General features: G+C 40.5%; 1 protein-coding gene across 1 annotated transcript in view; it reads left to right on the forward strand.

Annotated features, from left to right (window-relative positions):
• The window catches only part of myom3 (myomesin 3), an 84,046-nt gene that overhangs the window by 39,545 nt on the left and 17,291 nt on the right, over positions 1-27,210 (forward strand). Inside the window, exons 14-19 of the mRNA XM_047360859.1 lie at positions 695-822; positions 5,546-5,729; positions 10,469-10,643; positions 10,756-10,877; positions 11,526-11,713; positions 23,292-23,418. Coding sequence (XP_047216815.1) covers positions 695-822; positions 5,546-5,729; positions 10,469-10,643; positions 10,756-10,877; positions 11,526-11,713; positions 23,292-23,418 — 924 coding nt within the window. The remainder of the gene's footprint in view (positions 1-694; positions 823-5,545; positions 5,730-10,468; positions 10,644-10,755; positions 10,878-11,525; positions 11,714-23,291; positions 23,419-27,210) is intronic.

The raw sequence follows: 27,210 nt of genomic DNA on the forward strand, positions 1-27,210 counted from the left end.
TCTTGTTTTATTTATTGTCATTTATGTGTCCAGCTACCAAGAAAAATGGGAATTTTATGAAATAACCAAGTTAAGGGGTTCTGGGTTATTTTTAAGTTCTTTACCATTATACCACTTATTGTAGTTTTAGTATAACATTGCTATAATTAAGTTTTACCATATGTTTTTTACAGTAATTGTGTGTATAGAACAAAACCTCCTGACTCATGCTGATTACAGACTGCGATGTACACACACATAAGCACTCACAGGAGTTCAATGTGGTTCTACCAGATCAGCTTTTTTTCAAATCCTTGCTCTCCTTCTGCAGTGGAGAGCTTCCCTGATTCACTCTGCAGCTCTGCAAACTCTTCAGGGGATACGAACACAGAAACCTGAAAAAGTCCAGATGGAACATCAAAAATTAACACTTTTTGCCAAGACTTTCTTAGTCCTTCAATGGCTTGCAGAGTCCTTGAATACTTCCCGAGTCAACCTATCCAATGCTCTTTGGTGCAGTTGACATATAACGAAGGTTAAACTGCAGCAGAGAGGGTTTGAGTGTGTCTCCCATTGTGAGCCTGTATCAGTTCCAGCAGACACAACTTGAAGAGTTTTACAATAAGAGGAGAAAAAGCTGTAACTCAGCCAACTCTTTTCATACTGACCTTGTTTTTTCTCTTGTTTTCATCCTCCTTCTCTTTTTGCTCCGCAGGTCAGGTCAAAGCTCCTTTCCCTCCCACAGACATCCGCGCCTGCGAGCTGAGCGACACCTACGTGGTGCTGAGCTGGACCGAGCCTGAACCCCGAGGCAGGGAGCCGCTGACCTTCTACGTGGAGCGGGTCGGTCCTTACGCCTACACATACCTCCCCTGACACACACACAGAAAAACAAAGATTCATATTTTACCAGCTCAGAAAGCAGGTTAGCTGCAGTGATCACCCAAACAGTAATTTGATTTCAGATCATATTAATGCTTGGGAGTTCTTAAACAGGAGATACAATTTTTAAATCTTCACAACCCCTTTAACTTTATGATTACTGTTCTTAAGCTTCGGGGTGAATAAGGAAAGTTTATTTGTTTTAATTGTATTGTGTTGAATTTTTGTGTTTCAAGCAGAGGTCCTTTTAAAGTTTATACCCCTAACCCATTTCAAGGACACAAGAGGAAAGGAAGAATGATTATGTTTAGCTGTTGCCATGATTTATTTGTTTAACTTGTGAAGCCAGGATAAATTGAGCACACAGGACTTCAAATGAAAAAGGGGTTCTTCATTCTTTAAAAAAAAACACCCTTCTGTGAGTTGACAAAAAACAAAATAATGTAAAAGAAAGTTCCAAATATGGAGCTCAAAATAGTTTGTCTGGAACTTGGCTTTTTTTTTTAAGAATAGCACTAGTTTTATGCTCCTGACTAGCAACAGTTTCCAAAATATGGCGAATTAACAGCCCTTGGACCACAGTAACAGCAGTAAATACGCTCTCTCAGCACAAGTGGAAGATTTCAAATAAAAAGCTAAAAAAAACAAGTGGCACCTCTAAAAGAGGACAGAACAAAACATACGTTTTAAAATCATTACCTTATCATTTAACATGATAAATAATCCATTCATGACATACAGGGGTTGGACAATGAAACTGAAACACCTGGTTTTAGACCACAATAATTTATTAGTATGGTGTAGGGCCTCCTTTTGCGGCCAATACAGCGTCAATTCATCTTGGGAATGACATATACAAGTCCTGCACAGTGGTCAGAGGGATTTTAAGCTATTCTTCTTGCAGGATAGTGGACAGGTCACTACGTGATACTGGTGGAGGAAAACGTTTCCTGACTCGTTCCTCCAAAACACCCCAAAGTGGCTCAATAATATTTAGATCTGGTGACTGTGCAGGCCATGGGAGATGTTCAACTTCACTTTCATGTTCATCAAACCAATCTTTCACCAGTCTTGCTGTGTGTATTGGTGCATTGTCATCCTGATACACGGCACCGCCTTCAGGATACAATGTTTGAACCATTGTATATTACCGAGATTCGTGGATCTTTGATCATGTGGCCGACATGTGTTCTCCAACCAGTCTCAGCTCAAAAATGTCTTTCTTGTCTTTTTCTAAATCAAAGTGCGCCACAGCGCAAAGACGTTTTATCTATTTTTTCACTTCCTGAAACTTTTTACCCCCTATACAAAGGAACAGCACCACACTCTGGTAAAGCAACGTACTACAACAAGTAGGTAAAAGAAAAGAAAAATAGGCTTTTGATTTTTTTTCTCAGTTACCCATTTTTCACCTGGTTACATTGTATGAATTTATATTTGAAAAATGAATTTATATATTTTTGTCCATCTATTTTCTATATCTATTTATCCGTGCAGGCTCATGGGGGTTGCTGGTGCATATCTCCAGAAGTCATAGGACGACAGGCAGGGCACAAACTGGACAGATCAACAGTCCATCACATGGCATAGAAACAGAGAAAGACACAGGACAAACCACCATGGACACACACACACACACTCACTCCTTACAGCAAATTAGAGTTACCAATTAACCTGACATGGAAATATTTTAGATTAGGCATGCACGGGGGCTGGGATTTGAACACAGAACCTTCTTGCTGCAAGGCCCCATATATATACTTTTTGTGGCTGTCAACAATTTGTGAATTTCAGTCCTCCAGTTTCAGTTTCATCCAGTTTCAACGTCAGACACCACATCTACATCATTTTTATAGTGGATATGTGTAGAAGCCTTCAAACCATCCACGACTTGGAGCTCATTGCAAACATAGATAGTCAAGGAACTTCTGAAAAAACTACAAAACAGGGTTTGATTGATGTAATGTGAATAAAGATAATTGGTTATTGGTAATCCACTGGTTATTGAGAAGGCATCCCATTACTCGTACTGGTACTCATCGTCTTACTCGTCGTCTTCCGCTTTATCCGGGACCCGGTCGCGGGGGCAGCAGACTCAGCAGAGACACCCAGACGTCCTTCTTCCCAGACACCTCCTCAGCTGCTCCATGGGGGAGCCCAAGGCGTTCCCAGGCCAGCCGAGAGACATAGTCCCTCCAGCGTGTCCTGGGTCGTCCCCTGGGCCTCCTCCCGGTGGGATGTGCCTGGAACACCTCCCGAGTAAGGCGTCCAGGAGGCATCTGGTATAGATGCCCGAGCCACCTCTTGATGTGGAGGAGCAGCGGCTCTACTCCGAGCCCCTCCCGGATGGCCGAGCTCCTCACCCTATCTCTAAGGGAGTGCCCAGCCACCCTACAGAGGAAGCTCATTTCAGCCGCTAGTATCCGGGATCTCGTCATGACTCAAAGTTCATGGCCATAGGTGATGGTGGGAACGTAGACCGACCAGTAAATCGAGAGTTTCGCTTTTCGGCTCAGCTCTCTCTTCACCACAACAGACCAGCACAGCGCCTCCATTACTGCGGCAGCCGCACCGATCCGTCTGTCAATCTCCCGCTCCATTCTTCCCTCACTCATGAACAAGACCCCAAGATACTTAAACTCCTCCACTTGAAGCAGGAACTCCCCTCCAACCTGAAGAAGACAAGCCACCCTTTATGAGGACTATTAAATCGAGGCACGTGACATCACCCGGTACGGCAGAGCCCTGGAGCCAGGCCTGGGGTCAGGACTCGTCGGAGAGTGCCTGGTGGGCGGGTTGCTCCTCACGGGACCTGGCTGGACCAAGCCCGAACGAGAGACGCGAGGCCATCCCCCAATGGGCCCACCACCTGCAGGGGGAACCGTGAGGGACCGGTGCAAAGAGGATTGGGCGGCGGACAAAGTTTGAGACCTCGGCGGCCCGATCCCCGGATGCTTAGGCTGGCTCTAGGGATGTGGAATGTCACCTCACTGGGGGGGAAGGAGCCTGAGCTTGTGCAGCAGGTTGAGAGATATCGACTAGAAATAGTCGGGCTTGCCTCCATGCACAGCGTGGGCTCTGGAACACATCTCCTTGAGAGGGTCTGGACTCTCTTCTGCTCTGGAGTGGTCCACTGGGAGAGGCAGTGGGCTGGGGTGGGTTTGCTTGTTGCCCCCCAGCTCAGCCGTCTCGTGTTGGGGTTTACCCCAGGGGATGAGAGGGTCACATCCCTGCGCCTTCGGGTTGGGGACAGGTCTCTGACTGTCGTTTCGGCCTATGGGCCGAGTGGTTGTGCAGAGTACCCGGCCTTCTTGGCGTCCCTGTCGGGGTTGCTGGATAATGCCCCTCTCGGGGACTCCATTATTCTGCTGAGGGGAGTTCAACGCCCACGTGGGAAATGACAGTAACGCCTGGCATCCCATTATTTTAAATAAAATGTAAGTAAGAACAGCTAAATTATCTTTTTCAGAATAGATATTCCTTTTTACATTGTATTATTATCCTTGTCTCATTTCCTATCGGAAAGAAACTTCTTGGTTCAATGACAATAATTTTAAATCTCAATCTGCCAGGGATATGAATAACTTTGGACTTGACTCCTAAACACATGTTTAAACGGCAGGGCTGAGTTTTTTATGGTTGAGAATTCAGTGGACATGATGCTGCTCAGCATGTAATTTATTGCAGATATTTTATTGTCGTGAGTGAGACATTTGAAATTAACTGTTTATGTGTTTTGTGCAAACATTTGGAGCAAAATAATCTACATTGGATAGTTACAGCAATAATAACTAAGCTTAAAGCCCTACAGAAGAAGAAAGAACTTTAAAAGATAACAGTAAATGTGTGTTAGGTTAAGTGACGATTCTTAATTGCTTTTGGTGTGGGCGTATGATTGTGTGTCTTCATATGATGGACTGCTGACCACTCTAGGGAGCACCCATCCTCTTGCCCATTGACCCTGTCAGGAATAAGCAGGCATGGAAAATGGATGGACGGAACCAGCTCCCTCTATTTACAATATTTTCCAACTTGAAATTTAAGGTTCAAAGGGATGCCAGAAGCACATCACACACGTAGGACTGACCTGTTCTTTGCAAAAAATAACGAGCCATGGCTCCTCAATATCAACTCAGGCACTCGACAGCTCCTGACTCCAATTGTCAGAAAACTGCCACAGGAAATAGTTTTTTATTGAGGCTTTATAAGTTACTGAGGTAATAAAACTGTCAAATCTCTCAAAGTCACCTGAAATTACTATAGTCTTCAGCCTCACATCTACATATATAATGAAGGGAACATTAAAATATCCTTTTTGCCCTCAAACAAGCACTTTATAATCACTTTTCCCTTTTGGCAAACCTGCTCTTTTGTTGAGATTTCTACCTTCAAAACAATGACCTAGAGAGGGAAATGTTGAAACCATAGAGCGATTTAGAAATGACAATAAGGAATATAAAAAAGGAGCTGTTTGGTATGGTTTTAGTTTCTTAAGAGACTTTTTTAGTGAAAAATATGAAGAACCTAAGTTAACAATTTATCCACAAAGCCACATGTCTCTCTTTCAGTGTGTTTACATGTTAGGGTCTGTTTTTCTGACAGGCGTAAAAATATTTATATGCCATAAAAATGGCGATGTGCTACAAGAGGTATAATATTTTTTTTTATTCTTTGCTTGGATCAGTCATTGGCAGGGAAAAACAGCTGGGAACTAGCCAGTCTGGACATGGTGGTGAACTCGCCCCGGTTCCCAATGTTTGATCTGGTGAGAGAGAAGCAGTACTGCTTCAGAGTGCGCTCCATCAACAAGTACGGTGTCAGTGACCCCTCCGACCCGAGCACACCCATTTCACTTCGAAAGTCACAAGGTAGGAGAGGATGTGTTGTGAACTGGTGCCCATTTATTTTGTTATTTTTCATTTTATTTCAATTTTGTTGGCCAATTATTACTCTGTCTGCTCAAAGGTCAGGTACACTAATAGACTAAATATCTAAATTAGCATTTACCTTCTATACAGTGCACCACCTGCAGTAACTGTGACAATATCTCAGCAGCATTTGTGGAAAAGGAGTCAAAACAGGTCACTTATAAAAAACAAAATGAAAAGACATGGAAAAATAAATCTTAGCAACTCATGACAAACTAGCATGACGTCATTCATACTGAATCCTACTTACATCAGTTACATAGTTGTTAGCTATAATGTTTGGTATCCTTAAAGCTTAAGCTTCTGGTCAATTTCATTTCTAGCAGTGCTCTCCCAAAATTAGCTCAGAGAAGGAAAAAAAATAACATACAACTAAAATAAAATGCAAAAAACTGGAACTCGAACTGTACTAACTAAAGACAAAAGTTGCATGATCAAAGATGTTAATATACCCTGCTCAAAAAAATAAAAGAACACTCAAATAACACATCCTAGATGTGAATGAATGAAATATTCTCATTGAATACTTTGTTCTGTACAAAGTTCAATGTGCTGACAACAAAATCACACAAAAATCATCAATGGAAATCAAATGTATTAACCAATGGAGGCCTGGATTTGGAGTCACACACAAAATTAAAGTGGAAAAACACACTGCAGGCTGATCCAACTTTGATGTAATGTCCTTAAAACAAGTCAAAATGAGGCTCAGTATTGTGTGTGGCCTCCACGTGCCTGTATGACCTCCCTACAACGCCTGGGCATGCTCCTGATGAGACGGCAGATGGTCTCCTGAGGGATCTCCTCCCAGACCTGGACTAAAACATCCGCCAACTCCTGGACAGTCTGTGGTGCAACGTGACGTTGGTGGATGGAACGAGACATGATGTCCCAGATGTGCTCAATCGGATTCAGGTCTGGAGAACGGGTGGGCCAGTCCATAGCTTCAATGGCTTCATCTTGCAGGAACTGCTGACACACTCCAGCCACATGAGGTCTAGCAATGTCCTGCATTAGGAGGAACCCAGGGCCAACCGCACCAGCATATGGTCTCACAAGGGGTCTGAGGATCTCATCTCGGTACCTAATGGCAGTCAGGCTACCTCTGGCGAACACATGGAGGGCCGTGCAGGCCTCCAAAGAAATGCCACCCCACACCATTACTGACCCACTGTCAAACCGGTCATGCTGAAGGATGTTGCAGGCAGCAGATCGCTCTCCACGGTGTCTCCAGACTCTGTCACATCTGTCACATGTGCTCAGTGTGAACCTGCTTTCATCTGTGAAGAGCACAGGGCACCAGTGGCAAATTTGCCAATCCTGGTGTTCTCTGGCAAATGCCAAGCGTCCTGCACGGTGTTGGGTTGTGAGCACAACCCCCATTTGTGGACGTCGGGCCCTCATACCATCCTCATGGAGTTTGTTTTTAACAGCTTGTGCAGACCCATGCACATTTGTGGCCTCCTGCAGATCATTTTGCAGGGCTCTGGTAGTGCTCCTCTTGTTCCTCCTTGTACAAAGGTGGAGGTAGCGGTCCTGCTGCTGGGTTGTTGCCCTCCTACGGCCTCCGCCACATCTCCTGGTGTACTGGCCTGTCTCCTTGTAGCGCCACCAGGCTCTGGACACTACGCTGACAGACACAGCAAACCTTCTTGCCACAGCTCGCATTGATGTGCCATCCTGGATGAACTGCACTACCTGAGCCACTTGTGTGGGTTGTAGAGTCCGTCTCAAGCTACCACGAGTGTGAAAGCACCACCAACATTCAAAAGTGACCAAAACATCAGCCAGAAAGCATAGGTACTGAGAAGTGGTCTGTGGTCCCCACCTGAAGAACCACTCCTTTATTGAGTGAGTCTTGCTAATCGCCAAAGATTTCCCCCTGTTTTCTATTCCATTTGCACAACATCATGTGAAATTGATTGTCAATCAGTGTTGCTTCCTAAGTAGACAGTTTGATTTCCCAGAAGTTTGATTTACTTAGAGTTATATTGTGTTGTTAAGTGTTCCCTTTATTTTTTTGAGCAGTGTATGATGCAGCAATCATAGAGTTGTGGAAGACTTCTAATCACTGATTTTGGAAAGCTTTTGTCAGTCAATATTGACTTCAGATTTTTCTTTTAATTGTTAACTGCATTTTATGGCCCTACTTTTTTATGGCCCTACTGTTGTGAGAGGTCAAGAGCAATGTTTCTCCCTGTGTGTTAGAGAACAGGCTCTTTAAAGAAAGATTTTACTAATTTTTTTAACTAAGACAAAATGATTTGGAGTTAAAATTTTAAACTGTCATTAACATCTTTTTTTCAGTGACTAGCATGATTGGCATGGTTAACATTAGTTACTTAACAAATCTTTCTTTTGAAAACCTTTATTCAGAAATGTACCAAAAAATACCTACGAGATTTCAAAATCCAGCATGTTCTATGACAAAGAGGTCGGTGGTGCAAAAGCATAAAGCAAGGAAATTTTGTTGTAATATGTTCAGCCTTCCTGGTATCTGCTAAAGCCACCTCTCGTTCAATTCTCTATTTCTCTATTTTGGCCAAACGTTCTCAAAGTGCATATAAATTGATGTCCTCTGGCAGATGACCAGTTTCTGTTCCCAAAGACGTCAGTAAAGAAATAAAAAAAAAGTTCATAATGTTGACTCTAGCTTTCTTTTACAAAAATCTGAATGAACAGCCGACATGCTTCCATAAAATATACAGTTTGTTTTAAATTGCTTCTTCTAAAATGTGTACCTCTTCTGAGGTCATTTTTAAACACCTCATTGATATTATTTGATCTAACTTTGAGTTGTCACCGGCTGATTTTCTAAACAAATTTCTCCTGCTAACATTCAATCCCTGGATTACAGAACAGATTATTTACAGCTCCAAGTAAACATACAATGTACATACCCACAAGTAAGGGACTGCTGTGTTTTTGTCGTTGACCAGCTCCACGGATATGTCTCTGAATCCACTTGACATGCTAGTGTAAAGACACTGTATTCAATTTGATTGTATGTTTTAATATATTTGAAATTACAAATAAATTACTTGCTAATTGACTGAAAATTGGGAATGCAGACATTTTTGTTTTAATGTTTTCATTGTTCCTTTCATGCTTCATGTTTATTAAAATGTTGTTTTATATTATAGATTATATTTCTCAGTGTTTTATGGAAAATCAATGTATTATCTTTAACATTCTTACTGTTTTGCCTATCACTTGAACTTTGTTTATAATTTGTTTTTAAATTGTATATTTACATAAAAACCGACAATAAACAAGCCCTCTTCAAGATGTTGGCTTTGATTCTTGCAGTCTTTTCCTTCTTGCCATGCCCAATGCATAGAAAACCCATTTAGGAACTCAGAATCAAGCATCTGTTTAAAAATAGTTATGGATGAGTATGACTTGGATTTTTTTTTTGTTGAAAACAAAAATAATTCCCCATGCCAACCCCTCTCTCTCTCTCATTTGTCCATCCTCATTTGAGAACAAACATAGCTATAGACTTTAATTCACAACTAAATTATTTTTAGAAATTGCCATGGGTAAATTCCAATTATCTGTACTATAGTGAAGCTGGCAAACAGGAATGGAAAACTGTCAACAACAAACCAGTAACAAAAACCAGGTAGAAAACGAAGATTTAAATACCTTTTAATGACTTAAATCTTAGCAATATGAGTCTGAATAAAATACATTTCCATAGATCTTTTCAATTGGGTAACATAATTTGCCCCTTTTTCCTTTTTCTTAACAACTGCTATAAATTCACTTCAAACCACCACAAACCCAAGGTGCTGTATGTATACCATTAATGCCAGTTAACGCATATTTCACACATACCAAGCAAGGATTATTTTGGAATCACTTTGCCACCATCTAGTGGTCAGGGTCATTCTCAATTGTGCCTAATTTTGTCCATTTGCATTCTAAATACTAAAATCTATATCTATGAAATGTGCTCTATTCAAAACTGTTTAACAGCAAGAACACCTCAGTATTAATAAAAAGAATGAATAACAAAGTCTACTTCTCTCAGTAACAGCTTCCACAGCAAAGGGTGTTGCTGTTAGCACTACCTTTTAATGCTCAGGGTATGGTGAATTCACTGATTGGAAAAAAAGATTGAATATTTAGTTTCAGACCGATTGGTGGCCAATCAAGGCTAGTGTAACATCATCTGATTCCAGTCACCAGTTGGTTTCTCTGTTGATCTATACTTAATACATTGTTATCTTTAACATTCTTACTGTTTTGCCTATCACTTGAACTTTGTTTATAAATTGTTTTTAAATTGTATATTTACATAAAAACCGACAATAAACAAGCCCTCTTCAAGATGTTGGCTTTGATTCTTGCAGTCTTTTCCTTCTTGCCATGCCCAATGCATAGAAAACCCATTTAGGAACTCAGAATCAAGCATCTGTTTAAAAATAGTTATGGATGAGTATGACTTGGATTTTTTTTTGTTGAAAACAAAAATAATTCCCCATGCCAACCCCTCTCTCTCTCTCATTTGTCCATCCTCATTTGAGAACAAACATAGCTATAGACTTTAATTCACAACTAAATTATTTTTAGAAATTGCCATGGGTAAATTCCAATGTAGATAAAATTTTCAGTCAGTTCATAAATGACCTTTAATTGTTTTGACTGATTGAACCTCATTTTATTCCCCTCAGCTGTGCCACCTCCACCTCACTCAGTCATGGCCATTAGAGACACAGACACTTCAGTTCTGCTGCAGTGGCAAGAACCTAAAGACAAAGACGACATCCTGGGATATTATCTGTACTATAGTGAAGCTGGCAAACAGGAATGGAAAACTGTCAACAACAAACCCGTAACAAAAACCAGGTAAAAAACGAAGATTTAAATACCTTTTAATGACTTAAATCTTAGCAATATGAGTCTGAATAAAACACATTTCCATAGATCTTTTCAATTGGGTAACATAATTTGTCCTCAGGTTTATAGTTCATGGCCTGAAGACTTGGAAGGAATATGTGTTTAGGGTGAAATCTGTGAGCCGAGCAGGAAACAGCAGATATTCAGATGAGTCTCATCCCATCATGGTCAAATCAGCGATCAGTAAGTTCAAGAAGGATTTTGGGATGCTGCAACAGTTCCAGAAATCTTGAGAATACGTTTTAATATTTCAATTTGAAATCTTATAACCCAGAGCAATTGTTTTGGTTGAATATGTTTGCATTGAGATTATACTAAAAAAGGTCTGAGACAACTTAAAATCTGATAAATTGCCACTCCTTTTTTCAGTAGCATTGAAGTCATTTAGCTTAAACTCTGAACTGTCTGCCTTTATATTTTTTATAATTTGCCTTTTAGTGTTCGGCAAACAAATATCAGAGAATGTAAAGATGACCCTTTTCACTTCCTATGCACCTTTGCTTTGGCAGGCTGCCTTACAGTGTAATGTTGACAGATTTGATTTAGTGCCATCAAAATTCCCTCACTGACTCTGTAGTTCTTAAATATTCTGATGGGTAATAGCTGTTAGTCCAGTTGTTTCTGAGAAAACAAATTTTGTCAAAGAAAATATAAGCTGAATAATTCTTTTAGCAGTGGCACAGACTCAAGGGTTTGCAATTCTAGTCAGAATCTAAGGTCTTCTAAGCAGTTCTTGGTATTCTCCTCTTTAGTTGTAATGGCTGCCTGCTGAGACACTTTCTCGGACACTACCTGTAATTCTTTTGTATATTTTTCTCTCTGTTTCTGCAGATGTTCCCTCCTCTCCCTCTGCTATCACCCTGCTGCTGTGCACCGGATCAGAAATGGTTCTGGGATGGAGGGCTCCTTTCTATAACGGGGGAAACTCTGTGCGCAGCTACTACCTGGACCAGAAGGAGAAGGGCGCAGAGACGTGGAGAGAGGTCAATGTAAAACCTGCCAAAAAGAAGCAGCTCAAGGTTGGTAATACTTCTATTCTTTAATGATTTATTTTAAAAAGAAGCTCAGATGCTTCAAATTATTGTAATCTAACACTAGAGATTACAATATTTTAAAATATTATATTATAGAGATTTTGTGACCAGTTTCTGATCACAAATGTTCTCGTTTAATTGGCTCAGTTCTGCTGCAGGGGTGTCTGTACAAATAAAACAAGCCAAATGAAATTACAGCATTTCTCATTTACTCAGCTCACTGATATATTTTGGGGAAATCCTCAGAATTTCCTCTGAATTTAGAATCCTCAGAATTTTACTGTCACGTTTTGGATCATTTGGATAATTAGTCATCAGTCAGTCAGTCATTTTCTACCGCTTATTCCATAGTGGGTCGCGGGGGAGCTGGTGCCTATCTCCAGCAGTCTATGGGCAAGAGGCAGGGTACACCCTGGACAAGTTGCCAGTCCATCGCAGGGCAACACACAAACAACCATGCACACACTCATTCATACACCTAAGGGCAATTTAGAGTGACCAATTAACCTAACAGGCATGTCTTTGGACTGTGGGAGGAAGCCGGAGTACCCGGTGAGAACCCACGCATGCACGGGGAGAACATGCAAACTCCATGCAGAAAGACCCCTGGTTGGGAATTGAACCCAGGACCTTCTTGCTGCAAGGCAACAGTGCTACCAACTGCGCCACCGTGCAGCCCGTGGATAATTATTTAATAAATATTATTATAATACAAAAGCATTAAGGAGTAATTTTGTCCAAACTAATTGTTAATTATTTATGTTAGGAGAAGTGGTGATGTCACACTGTGTGAGAGATAGGGAGCAGTTGGCGTTACACAGAATGGTAGTTAAAAATGGTTTCCCTTTTACTTCAAAACAAAGACAAAATGTTAGAGTTCTAAAGAATTTTGCAAGAGTAGCACTGTTTTTATGCCTCTTTTTCCTTTTTCTTAACAACTGCTATAAATTCACTTCAAACCACCACAAACCCAAGGTGCTGTATGTATACCATTAATGCCAGTTAATGCATATTTTACACATACCAAGCAAGGATTATTTTGGAATCACTTTGCCACCATCTAGTGGTCAGGGTCATTCTCAATTGTGCCTAATTTTGTCCATTTGCATTCTAAATACTAAAATCTATATCTATGAAATGTGCTCTATTCAAAACTGTTTAACAGCAAGAACACCTCAGTATTAATAAAAAGAATGAATAACAAAGTCTACTTCTCTCAGTAACAGCTTCCACAGCAAAGGGTGTTGCTGTTAGCGCTACCTTTTAATGCTCAGGGTATGGTGAATTCACTGATTGGAAAAAAAGATTGAATATTTAGTTTCAGACCGATTGGTGGCCAATCAAGGCTAGTGTAACATCATCTGATTCCAGTCACCAGTTGGTTTCTCTGTTGATCTATACTTAATACATTGTTATCTTTAACATTCTTACTGTTTTGCCTATCACTTGAACTTTGTTTATAAATTGTTTTTAAATTGTATATTTACATAAAAACCGACAATAAACAAGCCCTCTTCAAGATGTTGGCTTTGATTCTTGCAGTCTTTTCCTTCTTGCCATGCCCAATGCATAGAAAACCCATTTAGGAACTCAGAATCAAGCATCTGTTTAAAAATAGTTATGGATGAGTATGACTTGGATTTTTTTTTGTTGAAAACAAAAATAATTCCCCATGCCAACCCCTCTCTCTCTCTCATTTGTCCATCCTCATTTGAGAACAAACATAGCTATAGACTTTAATTCACAACTAAATTATTTTTAGAAATTGCCATGGGTAAATTCCAAACTGAAAGGTCTTCTACATGTCGTTTCCTCAGGTGTGACTGTGAGCATTTTTATGTTATCTCATATCAATGTCACATTTTCAGTGCGGCCCCACCCTTGTAGGGTCATGGTCATTGCGTATTTATAGCTACCTCCAAAAGTGGTTTATATATATAATACCAGATTGTTCCTTCAAGACACCACCTCCTGCTCCTCCGGGGGGAGCCCAAGGCTCCAGGCCAGCCGAGAGACATAGTCCCTCCAGCGTGTCCTGGGCCTCCTCCTGGTGGGGCGTGCCTGGAACACCTCCCAAGGAAGGCGTCCAGGAGGCATCCAGTATAGATACCTGAGCCACCTCAACTGGCTCCTCTCGATGTGGTGGAGCAGCAGCTCTACCCCAAGCTCCTCCCGGATGGCCAAGCTCCTCACCCTATCTCTAAGGGAGTGCCTGGCCACCCTACGGAGGAAGCTCATTTCAGCTGCTTGATCTTGTTCTTTCGGTCGTGACCCAAATTCATTGCCATAGGTGAGGCTAGGAACGTAGACCGACCGGTAAATCAAGAGCTTCGCATTTCGGCTCAGCTCTCTCTTCACCACAACAGATCGGCACAGCGTCCCCATTACTGTGGCAGCCGCACCGATCCGTCTGTTGATCTCCCGCTCCATTTTCCCCTCACTCGTAAACAAGACCCCAAGATACTTGAACTCCTCCACTTGAGGCAGAAACTCCCCTCCAAACTGAAGCCACCCTTTTCCGGTCGAGAACCATGGCCTTGGACTTGGAGGAGCTGATCTTCATCCCAGCCGCTTCACACTTGGCTGCGAACCGCCCCAGTGCATGCTGTAAGTCTTGGCTAGAAGGGCCCAGCAGGACCACGTCATCTGCAAAAATAAGAGGCGAAATCCACTGGTCCCCAAACCACAACCCCTCCGGCCCTTCGCTGTCCCTAGAAATCCTGTCCATAAAAGTTATGAACAGGACCAGTTACAAAGGGTAGCCCTGCCGGAGTCCAACATGCACCAGGTACAGGTCCGACTTAGTGCAGGCAATACGGAACATACTCCTGCTCCGCTTGTACAGAAACCGGATGGCCCCTAATAAAGGGCCCCTGACTCCGTACTCCTGGAGCACCGCCCACAGGGCACCACGAGGGACACAGTTGACTGCCTTCTCCAGGTCCACAAAACACATGTGGACCGGTTGGACAAACTCCCATGAACCCTCGAGTACCCGGTAGAAGGTATAGAGCTGGTCCAGTGTTCCACGTGTTGCAGAAATTGCCTGAGCTATATGTGATTAGACTCTCAGTGTGTGTGTGTATGTGAGATGTTGACATAACTCCTCCGGACAGAAGTGGCGCTGTGCTCTGCTGTAGCTGAGAAGTTAAGAGTGAAGGAGCGAGGTCGGTTTTTTTGTGTGTGGGGGGTGGAGACAGCGACCGGAGCAACGGTGCAGGAGTCTGTAAGCCCTGTGTTTTACGTGCTGCAAAGTCCTTAAAAAGAACCCCGAATCTTGTCAACAACTCAGTGTTCTGATGTTGTTCCTTCATGCTCAACTCTAAAGATGTCAAAATGAGACTTTTCGAAGCATAGAATCATTTTGAAACATTGTGTCATAAAGTGGTTCACTACCCAAAGGCTCATTCAATTCCCTTGGGTGACATCTACTGGCAGTAGTGATTGTTGCACCAAATGAAGCCCTGGGAATATGATGCACCTCTTGTTGAAAATAATAGTACTTATGTATGTATATATGCGTGTTGTACATATGTGTTTTTAGTAACTCATTAAAGATTCTGAGTAATTAACTCATAAAAAAATAATAATTTAAAAACAATATGAACTGTAGGGGATTACAGATGAAAAATAGCCATTAGGCTAATTCTGGCTTCTTTCACTTGAATTGTCATTTGTTTTATGAAATTCCACTGTCCCATTTTAAATAAATAACAAAAAAGAAATTTATGAAGTTAAAATTTTTTATTTGTCATTCATATTTACTTTGTGAGTGTGCTTGGTGTACTGAGTGTTTTTGGACATTGTGCTTGGTTTAATAAAGAGGGTGCTTGTGTTACTTCAGGTGTTTTTTATACAAGAAAAGTAATTTCTGCACAGTAGAAGGGTTAAAACGGTTTCTTTTTTTTGAGACAATTTCTCCAGCTTTGGAAAATACTCTTTCCCAGGGAACAGAGGAGGTTGGTGTGACAAGGAACTGTTTGGCTGGGTGGTATAGGTTTGGATACAGAGAAAGGCTGGGAGACCTTCACTATGAAGTCCACAAGAGCTGCATCAAGCTCTTGCTTCCTGGATCCTAAATAAAATAAATAAAGAAAAGTAACTTCATTTTAACTTACACACATTTAACTGTCATTCTTTCTAATTCTGCATGTATATCTATGTTATGCTGACCTTGATTGGTGCCAGGAGGCTGAGTGTTCTCATGTTTGGCTCTACAATGCCTCAGCATTGATGCCGTATTATTATTATACGTCAGCAGCTGCGGGAAAAGCAAACACTGCACCTGTAAAACCAGATAACAACCCGTTACCGCACCTCTTGCATGATACCATAACTATAACACTACTGCATAGTATGGGCTTTCTAATAAACACTTTGAATGTACATTACCTTATTAGGTGGCACCAAATCGAAATATTCCACACTTGGGAACACTTCCTAGATGGTTGCTCCATGACAGAATAATCCACGAAAACTCCAAATATCCAAAAACGAGAGCTGTCCGTAACGTATAATACGTGTGGAACGGGGTTGTGAACCGGGGCTTGAGCCATCTTAAATACACTGAATCGCACCAAATGTTTGAAACAGTCAGCTGACTCAGTCTGAATGAAGCAGTAAAGTGGTTCACACGTCATCGGGGACGTCTCATGAAGCAAGCTCCGGCCCACTGCTTCACCATAACTACCCTGTCGAGTTTGAAGCGTGCTTTGAAGCCTCGGTGTTAGGGGTAACATCACTACTCAACTCTGCAACGTATGAGTGAGGGAGTTAACCCTGAGGAAACTAGTAACTTTGGCCCTGGAGAAAGCGTCTCTCTCCCCTGTGTCACCAGACTACGGTCAAGGGACAGAAACAGGAAAGGTTAACACACGGCTGGGACGAAAACAACACTGCTCCGCCTGAAGCTGAGGTTCGACTATCGACTATCTCCTCTCCAATACACTGGCATAGGCCTTACCAGGGATACTGTTCAATCTATCATCTGAAAATAGAAAGAGTATGGAACAACTTCAAACCTATCAACAACTGATATGTTGGACAAGGAAAGGATTAATCAGGGAAGCTGCCAAAATGTTTGTGGTAATTCTGGAGGAGTTGTCAACAAGACAACTATTCATCGTACACTCCACAAATATGTCCTTTATGGACACAGTACATGAGTCCCATTTGCAGTCTGTCATTAATCCTGTAATGGACACAGCCAAGATGTAGAAGAAAGTGCTGTGCTTAGATGAAACCAACATAAAAATGTCCAACAAAAATCTAATACTACACATCACCCTGAAAACGCCATCCCTATGGTGAAACAGTACAGGTCCTTCTCAAAATATTAGCATATTGTGATAAAGTTCATTATTTTCTATAATGTCATGATGAAAATTTAACATTCATACATTTTAGATTCATTGCACACTAACTGAAATATTTCAGGTCTTTTATTGTCTTAATACGGATGATTTTGGCATACAGCTCATGAAAACCCAAAATTCCTATCTCACAAAATTAGCATATCATTAAAAGGGTCTCTAAACGAGCTATGAACCTAATCATCTGAATCAACGAGTTAACTCTAAACACCTGCAAAAGATTCCTGAGGCCTTTAAAACTCCCAGCCTGGTTCATCACTCAAAACCCCAATCATGGGTAAGACTGCCAACCTGACTGCTGTCCAGAAGGCCACTATTGACACCCTCAAGCAAGAGGGTAAGACACAGAAAGAAATTTCTGAACAAATAGGCTGTTCCCAGAGTGCTGTATCAAGGCACCTCAGTGGGAAGTCTGTGGGAAGGAAAAAGTGTGGCAGAAAACGCTGCACAACGAGAAGAGGTGACCGGACCCTGAGGAAGATTGTGGAGAAGGACCGATTCCAGACCTTGGGGGACCTGCGGAAGCAGTGGACTGTGTCTGGAGTAGAAACATCCAGAGCCACCGTGCACAGGCGTGTGCAGGAAATGGGCTACAGGTGCCGCATTCCCCAGGTCAAGCCACTTTTGAACCAGAAACAGCGGCAGAAGCGCCTGACCTGGGCTACAGAGAAGCAGCACTGGACTGTTGCTCAGTGGTCCAAAGTACTTTTTTCGGATGAAACCAAATTCTGCATGTCATTCGGAAATCAAGGTGCCAGAGTCTGGAGGAAGACTGGGGAGAAGGAAATGCCAAAAGTCCAGTGTCAAGTACCCACAGTCAGTGATGGTCTGGGTGCCGTGTCAGCTGCTGGTGTTGGTCCACTGTGTTTTATCAAGGGCAGGGTCAATGCAGCTAGCTATCAGGAGATTTTGGAGCACTTCATGCTTCCATCTGCTGAAAAGCTTTATGGAGATGAAGATTTCATTTTTCAGCACGACCTGGTACCTGCTCACAGTGCCAAAACCACTGGTAAATGGTTTACTGACCATGGTATCACTGTGCTCAATTGGCCTGCCAACTCTCCTGACCTGAACCCCATAGAGAATCTGTGGGATATTGTGAAGAGAACGTTGAGAGACTCAAGACCCAACACTCTGGATGAGCTAAAGGCCGCTATCGAAGCATCCTGGGCCTCCATAAGACCTCAGCAGTGCCACAGGCTGATTGCCTCCATGCCACGCCGCATTGAAGCAGTCATTTCTGCAAAAGGATTCCCAACCAAGTATTGAGTGCATAACTGAACATGATTATTTGAAGGTTGACGTTTTTTTGTATTAAAAACACTTTTCTTTTATTGGTCGGATGAAATATGCTAATGTTGTGAGATAGGAATTTTGGGTTTTCATGAGCTGTATGCCACAATCATCCGTATTAAGACAATAAAAGACCTGAAATATTTCAGTTAGTGTGCAATGAATCTAAAATATATGAATGTTAAATTTTCATCATGACATTATGGAAAATATTGAACTTCATCACAATATGCTAATGTTTTGAGAAGGACCTGTATATAGAAAATAATAAGTTTTAGGATTCAAATAGACTTACTGAAGGATTTTTAGTTGCATCATTGAGGGCTTTGAATCTACTTACTGAATAATAAAGTTTTTTATCCACTTTTGCATTTCTTGCAAGTAATTGGCAATAAAAGGAAACTTTCGCTCATTCAACCTGGCTGTGTCACTAGGCAACCAGGCAGTGTCCATGGAGACCCCTAGCAAAGTTAAATCTGTATAGTGCTTCACGAATAATACAAGAGCTCCATAATTAGATAGTTTATAACTGTGTGAGAGGTTTTTATCTCATGAGGAAAAAAATAAGGACAAAGCCAATTAGAAAGAAAATGGCTGAACACATCAACTGACCCCTCATAATGTGGATTGCAGTTTTCAGGACTGGAGGTCATTTTGTTACGCTATACTCTCTGATGAGAAACAAGAATTGTCCAGTTTTGAATAAAATGAGACAGTTCATCAACATCATAAGGAGACAAGAAGCTCAATCTGTTTCCAGCATGAGGTGTTATTTTAATCGAGATGCTGGCTTCCTGGAATCAAATATGTCATTTAAACATAAATTGAGCTGCTATTTTTATCAAAGCAGCTTTGCTTCTTTAGATTGGAGCTGTGCTCATAATTTTGGCCTGAAAGCTTTATTATTCTACATGTCAAGAAAGAACCTACAATCATAATAAAAAAGTCAATTTCACCATTTGTCAGTTTTCAAGTAGAAATGCACACAGGGCCTTGCAAAAATAATTCATACATCTTGGATTTTCTCCCATTTTGTCAAGTTTCAATCATAGGCTTTCTGGAATTTATGTGGGTTATATGTGATAGACCAACACATAGTACTGTAATACTGGAATTTGGAAGAAAAATTATGAATGGTTTTAAATAGTTTTGAATGAATAATCACCTGAAAAGTGGGACATGCTTTTTTAATCAACCCCCTTTACTCTGACACTCCTAAATAAGATCCAGTTCAACAGATTGCCTTAAGAAGTCAGAATACAGTTGTTCTGCGAAGGGCTGAGAGCTGTGTTAGGGAACATTAGCAAACAACAGCATCATGAAGACTAAGGAACACAGTCGTCAGGTCAGGGAGAAAGTTGTGGAGAAGTTTAAAGCAGGGCTAGGTTAGAAATCATTATCCAAAGCTCGGGACACCTGACAGAGAATGTCCCAAGTTAAATGTGTCACCTGAAAAAAATGAGAAGAGTGTGGCAAACTGCATAACTGCATAGCGAAGACTTAACAGTCCATCTAAACTGACAGGCAGGGCAAATAGAGAGATCCAGCCAAGAGGCAACTCTGGAGAAGCTGCAGAGATTTAATGGGAAGCTCAGGTTGGAAGCAGCTTGCCACTGGTCATGTAAATGACACAGAAACCATTGGGAAGAAGGTGTTTTAGACATTTGAGACCAAAATATAACCTTTTTTCTTACATGCAAAATAACTAACAGTTAACATCATCCCAGACACACCATCTTCAGATGGTAGCGGAAGGATCCTGCTGTGTTAATGCTATTCTACAGCAGGAACAGGGGAGCTTGTCAGAGTGATTGGGAAGTTGAATGGAGCTAGATGTGGGAAGGTCCTTGAATAAATCCTGTTAGAGCCGGGAAACTGCTCTCGCGGTTCACCAGGACAATACATACAGCCTGAGCTACCATGAAATGGCTTAGATCAAGGGTCTCAAACTCAAGCCCTTGGTGGTGACGTTCCTGCAACTTGAAGATGTGTCTCTACTTCAACAGACCTGCCTCATGGTCATTAGTGATGCTCTTTAGAGATTGACTGCATTCCAGAAAGGCAGTTCAGACATTCGGAGGACTGGGAATATGTCTAAAAGTTGCAGGAAACTGGCTTTCAAGAGCTGGTGTTTGAAACCTTTGGTTTAGATCAAATCAAATTCATGCAACAAACAATCCAAACAAAATACACTGAGGTTTGCGGTTATAATGGTTGTAAGGGATATGAGTACTTAAGAAAGGCAGTGCTTTTGTCTTTACCTTAGTTGTTTTTTATTTTAGGTTCGTAAATGAAGAAAACACAAAGTGAAAATGGAAAGCTTGGTTAAAAAAAGTACACACTCAAGACCCCGGGATTTGTACAAAGCTTCTGTTTGCATTTTTAGCAACACAGTTGACTGTAAAAGTACTACTAAAACAAAAAGCAAGATCTCTAAATGTATTCACGTTAAAAGTACAAAAGTAAGTTTTTATAGTTTAAGTAGTCATCTGCCCATAAATTAATAACAATCCATCAGTGAGTACTTACTTTTTAAGTAAAGTTTGTTGAGCTCATTCTCTGATTTGTTATTTAAGATATATGTTAGTTTGGATAACTAATAAATAATTACATTTTTCTAGCCCTTAAGGCATTGTAAATAAAACAACTGATCAGTTTTAGAGGGAGTAAAAATCAGTCAGCAAGCCTGCTACAGGGTTGTCTACATTGGTGTAATTTTAAATGTGGAATAGCTTTAGTAGTCAGATTTATGTAGTGGCAAAAAGCTGATTTTAAACTGATTATTAGAACAGCAGGTCATGAATTCATGGCTGAAACAGAAAACCTTTCTTCCCAGATAAGACAAAGGTTTGTCTTTCATTCAGTCAAATGAAGCTTGATTGCCCCCTGGTGGCATAAGGTCAACACACTGCATCTGCATTTCTCATTCTGCACTGTACATCAGTGTGATTGTTGTTCAGTTTAAATGTATCATGCAGGAAAGGATTTGCGCCCAATGAAGAAGGGTGCAGGTGTCGTGTGGAAGCTTTCAGATAGCAGCTGCTGCTGTTATGAAAAAGCTCCCTCTGCCTTGGTCAATTAGTGTCCTGGCGATAGGCAGAGGCAGCAGAGGTTCACAGCTGCTCACGGAGGCGATAAGGGCCTTAGAGTCTAAATGGCTGTGAATAGGTGGATCAATGAGCAGATCAATAGGCCTGAATCCCCTCTCTGCTAAGAGCAAAAAATGTCTCAAGGGCTCAGAAACATGTTGCAGAACCAGCAGAACTAATAACTTGTAAAGAGTCTTCTTAATTTGTAAATCAGAGCAAAGCTTTAAAAGTGGATAACATAAGTCAAATTACTTTTTTATTGTAATTAAAATCAAATCTGTAATGTTGAATTTAAAACACTGATCTGAAAATGCCAATAATATTTAAAAAATAAATTCTGTTTTAAATGTACCGCAAATAAATAAAAAAAATAGTATTAAGCAGTTTATTTATCATTCTGTTAAGCAATATTAAGGAAAATAAACTCACCTTCACTTTTTTTGCAGTTTTAAACATGAGTTCAACTCAAAAAGCCTTAAAAAAACAAAGCAAATTAAAATGAAAAAGATTAAAAGAAAAAGATAAACCTGTCTGAAAATAACGTATATATATAATATTAAGGTAGTAATATAAGCAAAAGCCTGAATAAATTTTAGTCTAAGTAATAAAAATCAGAGCCAATTAAAGGTGTAGGTTAAAAGAAAAATGTTTCCAGAGATAAGTTGTATACCTTCTGTTTCAGGTAAGGTAAGTTTATTTATATAGCGCTTTTCAGTAACAAGACACTCAAAGCGCTGTACATACAATTACAATACAATCACAAAGAAAATGAACGCAGACACAGAACAACAAATCAAATGATACTACAATCCTTCTAAGAAATCTAAAAATCTATGAATCCTTCTGAGAAATCTAATAGTCTCATCATTCCACTGAATTCTAACTAGGGAAGCTGAGTCACTGGTACAAAACAGCTGTAATCCACATTTTCAGGTGCTAATGATATATTGCTTTTACTGGTACTGAAGTCAAACTAAGTAATTACAGTCCATTGTAGTCTAATTAAGAAAGCTGGGTCATTGGTGTAAGAGCAGCTAAAGTCCAAATTACTAATAATATTTGGTTTTCGCTGGTAATCCTTCTGATAAAACTAAAAATCTATGAAAAAGTAATTAAATACTAATAATAATTGGCTTTTGTAATCCTTCTGAGAAATCTGAAAATCTATGAAAAGTAATGAAATCACTCATTTAGGTAAAGTAAGATAGGAGGAAAAGAAAAAATCATATTTCAGACTCTATTCTTAGCAGAATAGAGTCTGAAATAGTACAAAAAACCTCAGCAGGGGTAAGCAACACACACATAAGTAAAGATTTAGCAAGGGTACGGTGGAATCTTGAGGGTGCGAATGTATATAAGTCTGAGTGTGTTTGCAAGAATTAGACTGTCAACACTGATAGAAGCACCATTGTCCTTGAGAAGAGAGGTGGAAGTGGGATCTAGTGGGATAATGGGGAACAATCAGTTCTTTCAGATTGGATCGGTCGAGGCCATTCAGGCCTTTAAATGTGATTAGTATTTTAAAATCTATTCTAAAATACAGAGAACCAAGGTAAAGAGACAAATGTGAGAGAAATGTGATTGCAATACCAGTCAGCACTTTGCCTGCAGCATTTGAGATCAACTGAAATAAAAATAAGGAATTATTTTAACTCCTTTTTCTGTGCCCCACTGTGACAGGATGGGTTTAATTTTTATATTGTATCGCTAATGCAAACATTTTGGCTGCTGTGACCATTTTCATCACTCTTGAAAAAATGTTTACATGCAGTGAAATTTCAACAGTTTATAAGCTTTGTTTGTCTGCAGGTTTCAGACTTGAAAACTGGACATTTCTACCAGTTCCGTGTCTTTGCTGCCAATGCGGCTGGTGTTGGGGAACCATCTGATGCTAGTGAAGCATTCCTGTGTGAGACGTGGTCAATGCCAGAACCAGGTGAAGGTTAAACTTTCATAAAATCCATACACCAACATTGCAAATGCAAATTAACACTTATTCATCCTCATGTTTGCAGTGTTGGCACATCATGTCATCTTCCTACAGATCAGTTGTGACCACAATGTATTAGCCTGACACAAATCTTGTTTTTATTTTGGTTTTTACAAACTTTACTGCCTCCGTTTTTTTATGGTTGCAATGTGCATTGAGTCCAAGTTGCTATTTAATGATTAAATAAAACACAATTAATACAAAGTTCATAAAACTTAATGTCCTTAATCACAAAAACCTAATTTGTTCTGCGTTTTACCCCAGCCAAAATTACCTGCTAGCTTAGTTTTTTGATTTTCTCATTAACTCAGAGAAAAGGTTATTGAAGAATGAGCAGCTGATAGATATAACTGGTATTCTGATTAAATTAGAAGAGCTGAGTGGTTGCCTTAAAAAAATGAAATCATTCTTTTGTCAACCAGGGTTACCTCATCATTACTTCCCTTTAAAAGGGCATCATAGGCAGGGATAACGCTGCCATTAAGATTGCACCTAGTCACTGAGTAATCAAGAAGCTCAACCAGACAGGGTTCACTGGGGTGAGGATAGATCCGGGTTGCCAAAAAGTCCAGCAAACGTTCCCAGCACTGTCTCCTAAAAATTATTAAACGAAGCGATTGGTCGCCACCGGTGCAGAGCTTGCTGGAGACTGACAGCTGGCATGTCTGAGTTTTTCTGTATGCACAGTAAGACGGAGACTTCCGATATAAGAAGGGCAGCAAAGAAGCCACTTCTCCTGAAGATAAACATCAAGGACAGACTAAAACTCTGCGGGACTTACTAACGTTAGGCCCCAAACAACCTGTTTGGGACATCTCTATAACGGATTGTGCTGAGAAGAAAAGCTGAATGCTACCATGATTCTCCCTGTATTCACTGTGTGCTTTGCGAGAGATTTACCAAACAGCCAAAATATGATCAAAAAAGCCAATACTGACAATTGGTGTTTGCTTTATCAAAGCTTTTGGTAAGTCAATGAACAGTGACACACGATGGTGCTTATTATAAAGCACTTTAGTTCTGTAATTTATTATCTTTAAGGCTGCTTTTAACGTTCTGTGTTTACCCCATAATTGACTGAAACCCACATAAATTACTTTGAAGAAATCCTTGAAGTTAAATTCTGACAAGAATTTCCACACGTTTGACTCAAACAGAGTGTTTGAAAATAGCTCGGTAGTTATTGTGGTCTCCACCTTCAGAATGAAATTCCATCATCCCTATTGGCAACTTTACCCAATGATCCAGAAGCAATTTGGTGATAAACAATAATTTTTTTTCAAAGTGATAGAGCACAATGTCTCAATGCAAGGGGGATAAGCAAGTGGCTAAGGACCAAAACATTTAAACTTTCGGGATAGGCCCTAAAGTCTAATTCCCATGAGAAACTCAAAAGATGAGTGAACAAGAAAAAAAGCTATGACAAAGCAAGAATGTTTACTATCAGTCATAATTTGATCCGGTGAGGTACACAAAATATTGACACTTTGCATAAACTTGATGCATTTCTCAATTAAAGCCGTGAAACTTGTTAAATGTGTAAAGAGTTACAATGAGGACCTGGAAATTCTGCCACAACACAGGAGCAAGCGTTCTAAAAAGAATATGTTTATTGATCAGAATTCAGGGTTAACATTCAGGGTTAACGCAGACAATTCGTAGCTCAGTGGGGAGAAAAAAAAGGGTTGATTTAAATAATCTGGAGGAGGTGTGAACGTGAAATGATCAGCTTGATTAACCTGAAGTGCAGAGAAGCAGGCGGGGAAGCAGCAGGAGGGGTGAAAAGGCTGGGAGCTCAGGAGAACACTCTGATCTTGTGCAGAAAGAGTGCCAGGTGGAAGATTCTTTCAGCGCTCCTCTTCAGTCTTTGCGATGTTTCGCCAGGAGAGCCACAGACAGAAAAAGTCCCTAATTAAAGCCTCAATCCAAAGACAAGTTCGTTAACAGACAATGGCCATTCACAAGAAGGCAGAAGTTAAATATACTTACAGGGTTTAGATGAGAATTGGTTGTGAGAAGTCAGAACAGATTTCAGTCTCCAGATATCAAACAGACAGCAAGAATCCATAATGGACAAGGCAAGGATGGAATAATCTGAAGACATGAACTTCGTCAATAACAAGGAGAAAGATAAGAGCAGAGAAAGAATGCTGGGTTTCTACTGGGACAAGACTGTTGATAATCTGGCAGAGAAGCAGAGACTTAGGAGAGTTTAAGTAGTGCAGAGCACAGGTGAGACAGGGAGACAATAAGGCATGGCTCAAGTGAGCTGAATGAGGCTTATTAAAACAGAGAGGCCTTTCAGGAATGACATGGTTAAATAAAAACATAAATAAATATGGCATGGTAAAAACATGAATCATAACAAAATGTTTATTACTGAATGTAAGTATACCATAGAAACATCTGAAAAAATTATTCCAACAGCATTCCCTTCAGTCACAGCTGTACATTAGAAAGCTACAAAACAGCTAGCCTCTAACTCTAGTTTTGAACTTCACAACTTGCACAAGTAAAAGTGATTATAAAAGCCACAACTTGTTAAATTAAAGAGGAATTCCACAGTGACTCATTTACCTAAGAGCTTTGGGAATTTGAGCATGCATCAATACTCGCTGCCCTGCAGTTTTTACAATCTGTTTATCGACCCTAGCAGTGGAGGGGAGGGGAGATGGAAATAAACACCATCCATCACCTGCAGAACCCATTTCCACATGGTGCCATTTTTACTTTTATTTAAACTGCACCACTAATAGTCTATGTAGTCATCTCCCAGAAAAATAAACAGGTCAGTATGTAATACCAGGATAATAATATGCTGTTTGTTTATTGTACCACTAAAGCACACAGTAACAGAGGAGGTCAGCGGTTAAGTGAATAGTAAAGTGGTTGAAATAACAGCCTTGAGTTAGAATTAGCTGCTGCTATTTGTCATGTGTTGTTGGTGTGTGATTTTTTTCTTGAATATCATCGCTGGTGGGAGATTTATAATGAGAAATAACCATTTAACACTAACAGTACATTATTAAAAAAGGGTATAGGCTTCCTTTTCATAAACATACACTATAATTTCCAAATGCCATATAATTAACTAAACCACTCTAGACAGGCGCATGAAAATGAAATATTAGGTGGAACTGTCAATATTTTAGTTAAATAGTTGTAAGAGAATACAACTTGTAAATAGAACACATAGAACTGACACTGAGATAGTGGGCTCATAAGTACTTGGTTGTTCACCTGAACAATAAACTGGACTGAAATCATGACACTGATTATCTTTACAGGAAGGGTCATAGCAGACTCTACCTGCTAAGAAGACAGATCTTCTGGAGTGCAGGGGGTGCTCCTAAAGACCTTTTTTGACTCTGTGGTGGCATCAGCCATCTTCTATGGTGCAGTATGTTGGAACAGCACCTTATTTACAGCCTAGATGATGTAGTTAGATTTGCTCATCAGGAAGGCGAGTTCTATTCTATGATGCCCCCTCAACCCAGTGTAGATGATGGTAGGCAGAAGGACTCTGGCAGAAATAACATTACTTTTGGACAATGCCTCCCACCTTATGCATGAAGCTGCTGCAGAACTGGAGAGTGTACGGCGCATGCTCCGATGCGACAACACAGGCTGTTCCTATTTTCAGTCTCCAGATCTTATCTCCTGTCATCCACATCATACAACTTTCTCAGCGACAGACTTCAGGCTGTCAGAGCCACCTGTACCGCTTCTTCTTTCATC

Source organism: Girardinichthys multiradiatus, chromosome 3 (genome assembly GCF_021462225.1).
Source record: "Girardinichthys multiradiatus isolate DD_20200921_A chromosome 3, DD_fGirMul_XY1, whole genome shotgun sequence".
Classification (NCBI taxonomy): domain Eukaryota; kingdom Metazoa; phylum Chordata; class Actinopteri; order Cyprinodontiformes; family Goodeidae; genus Girardinichthys; species Girardinichthys multiradiatus.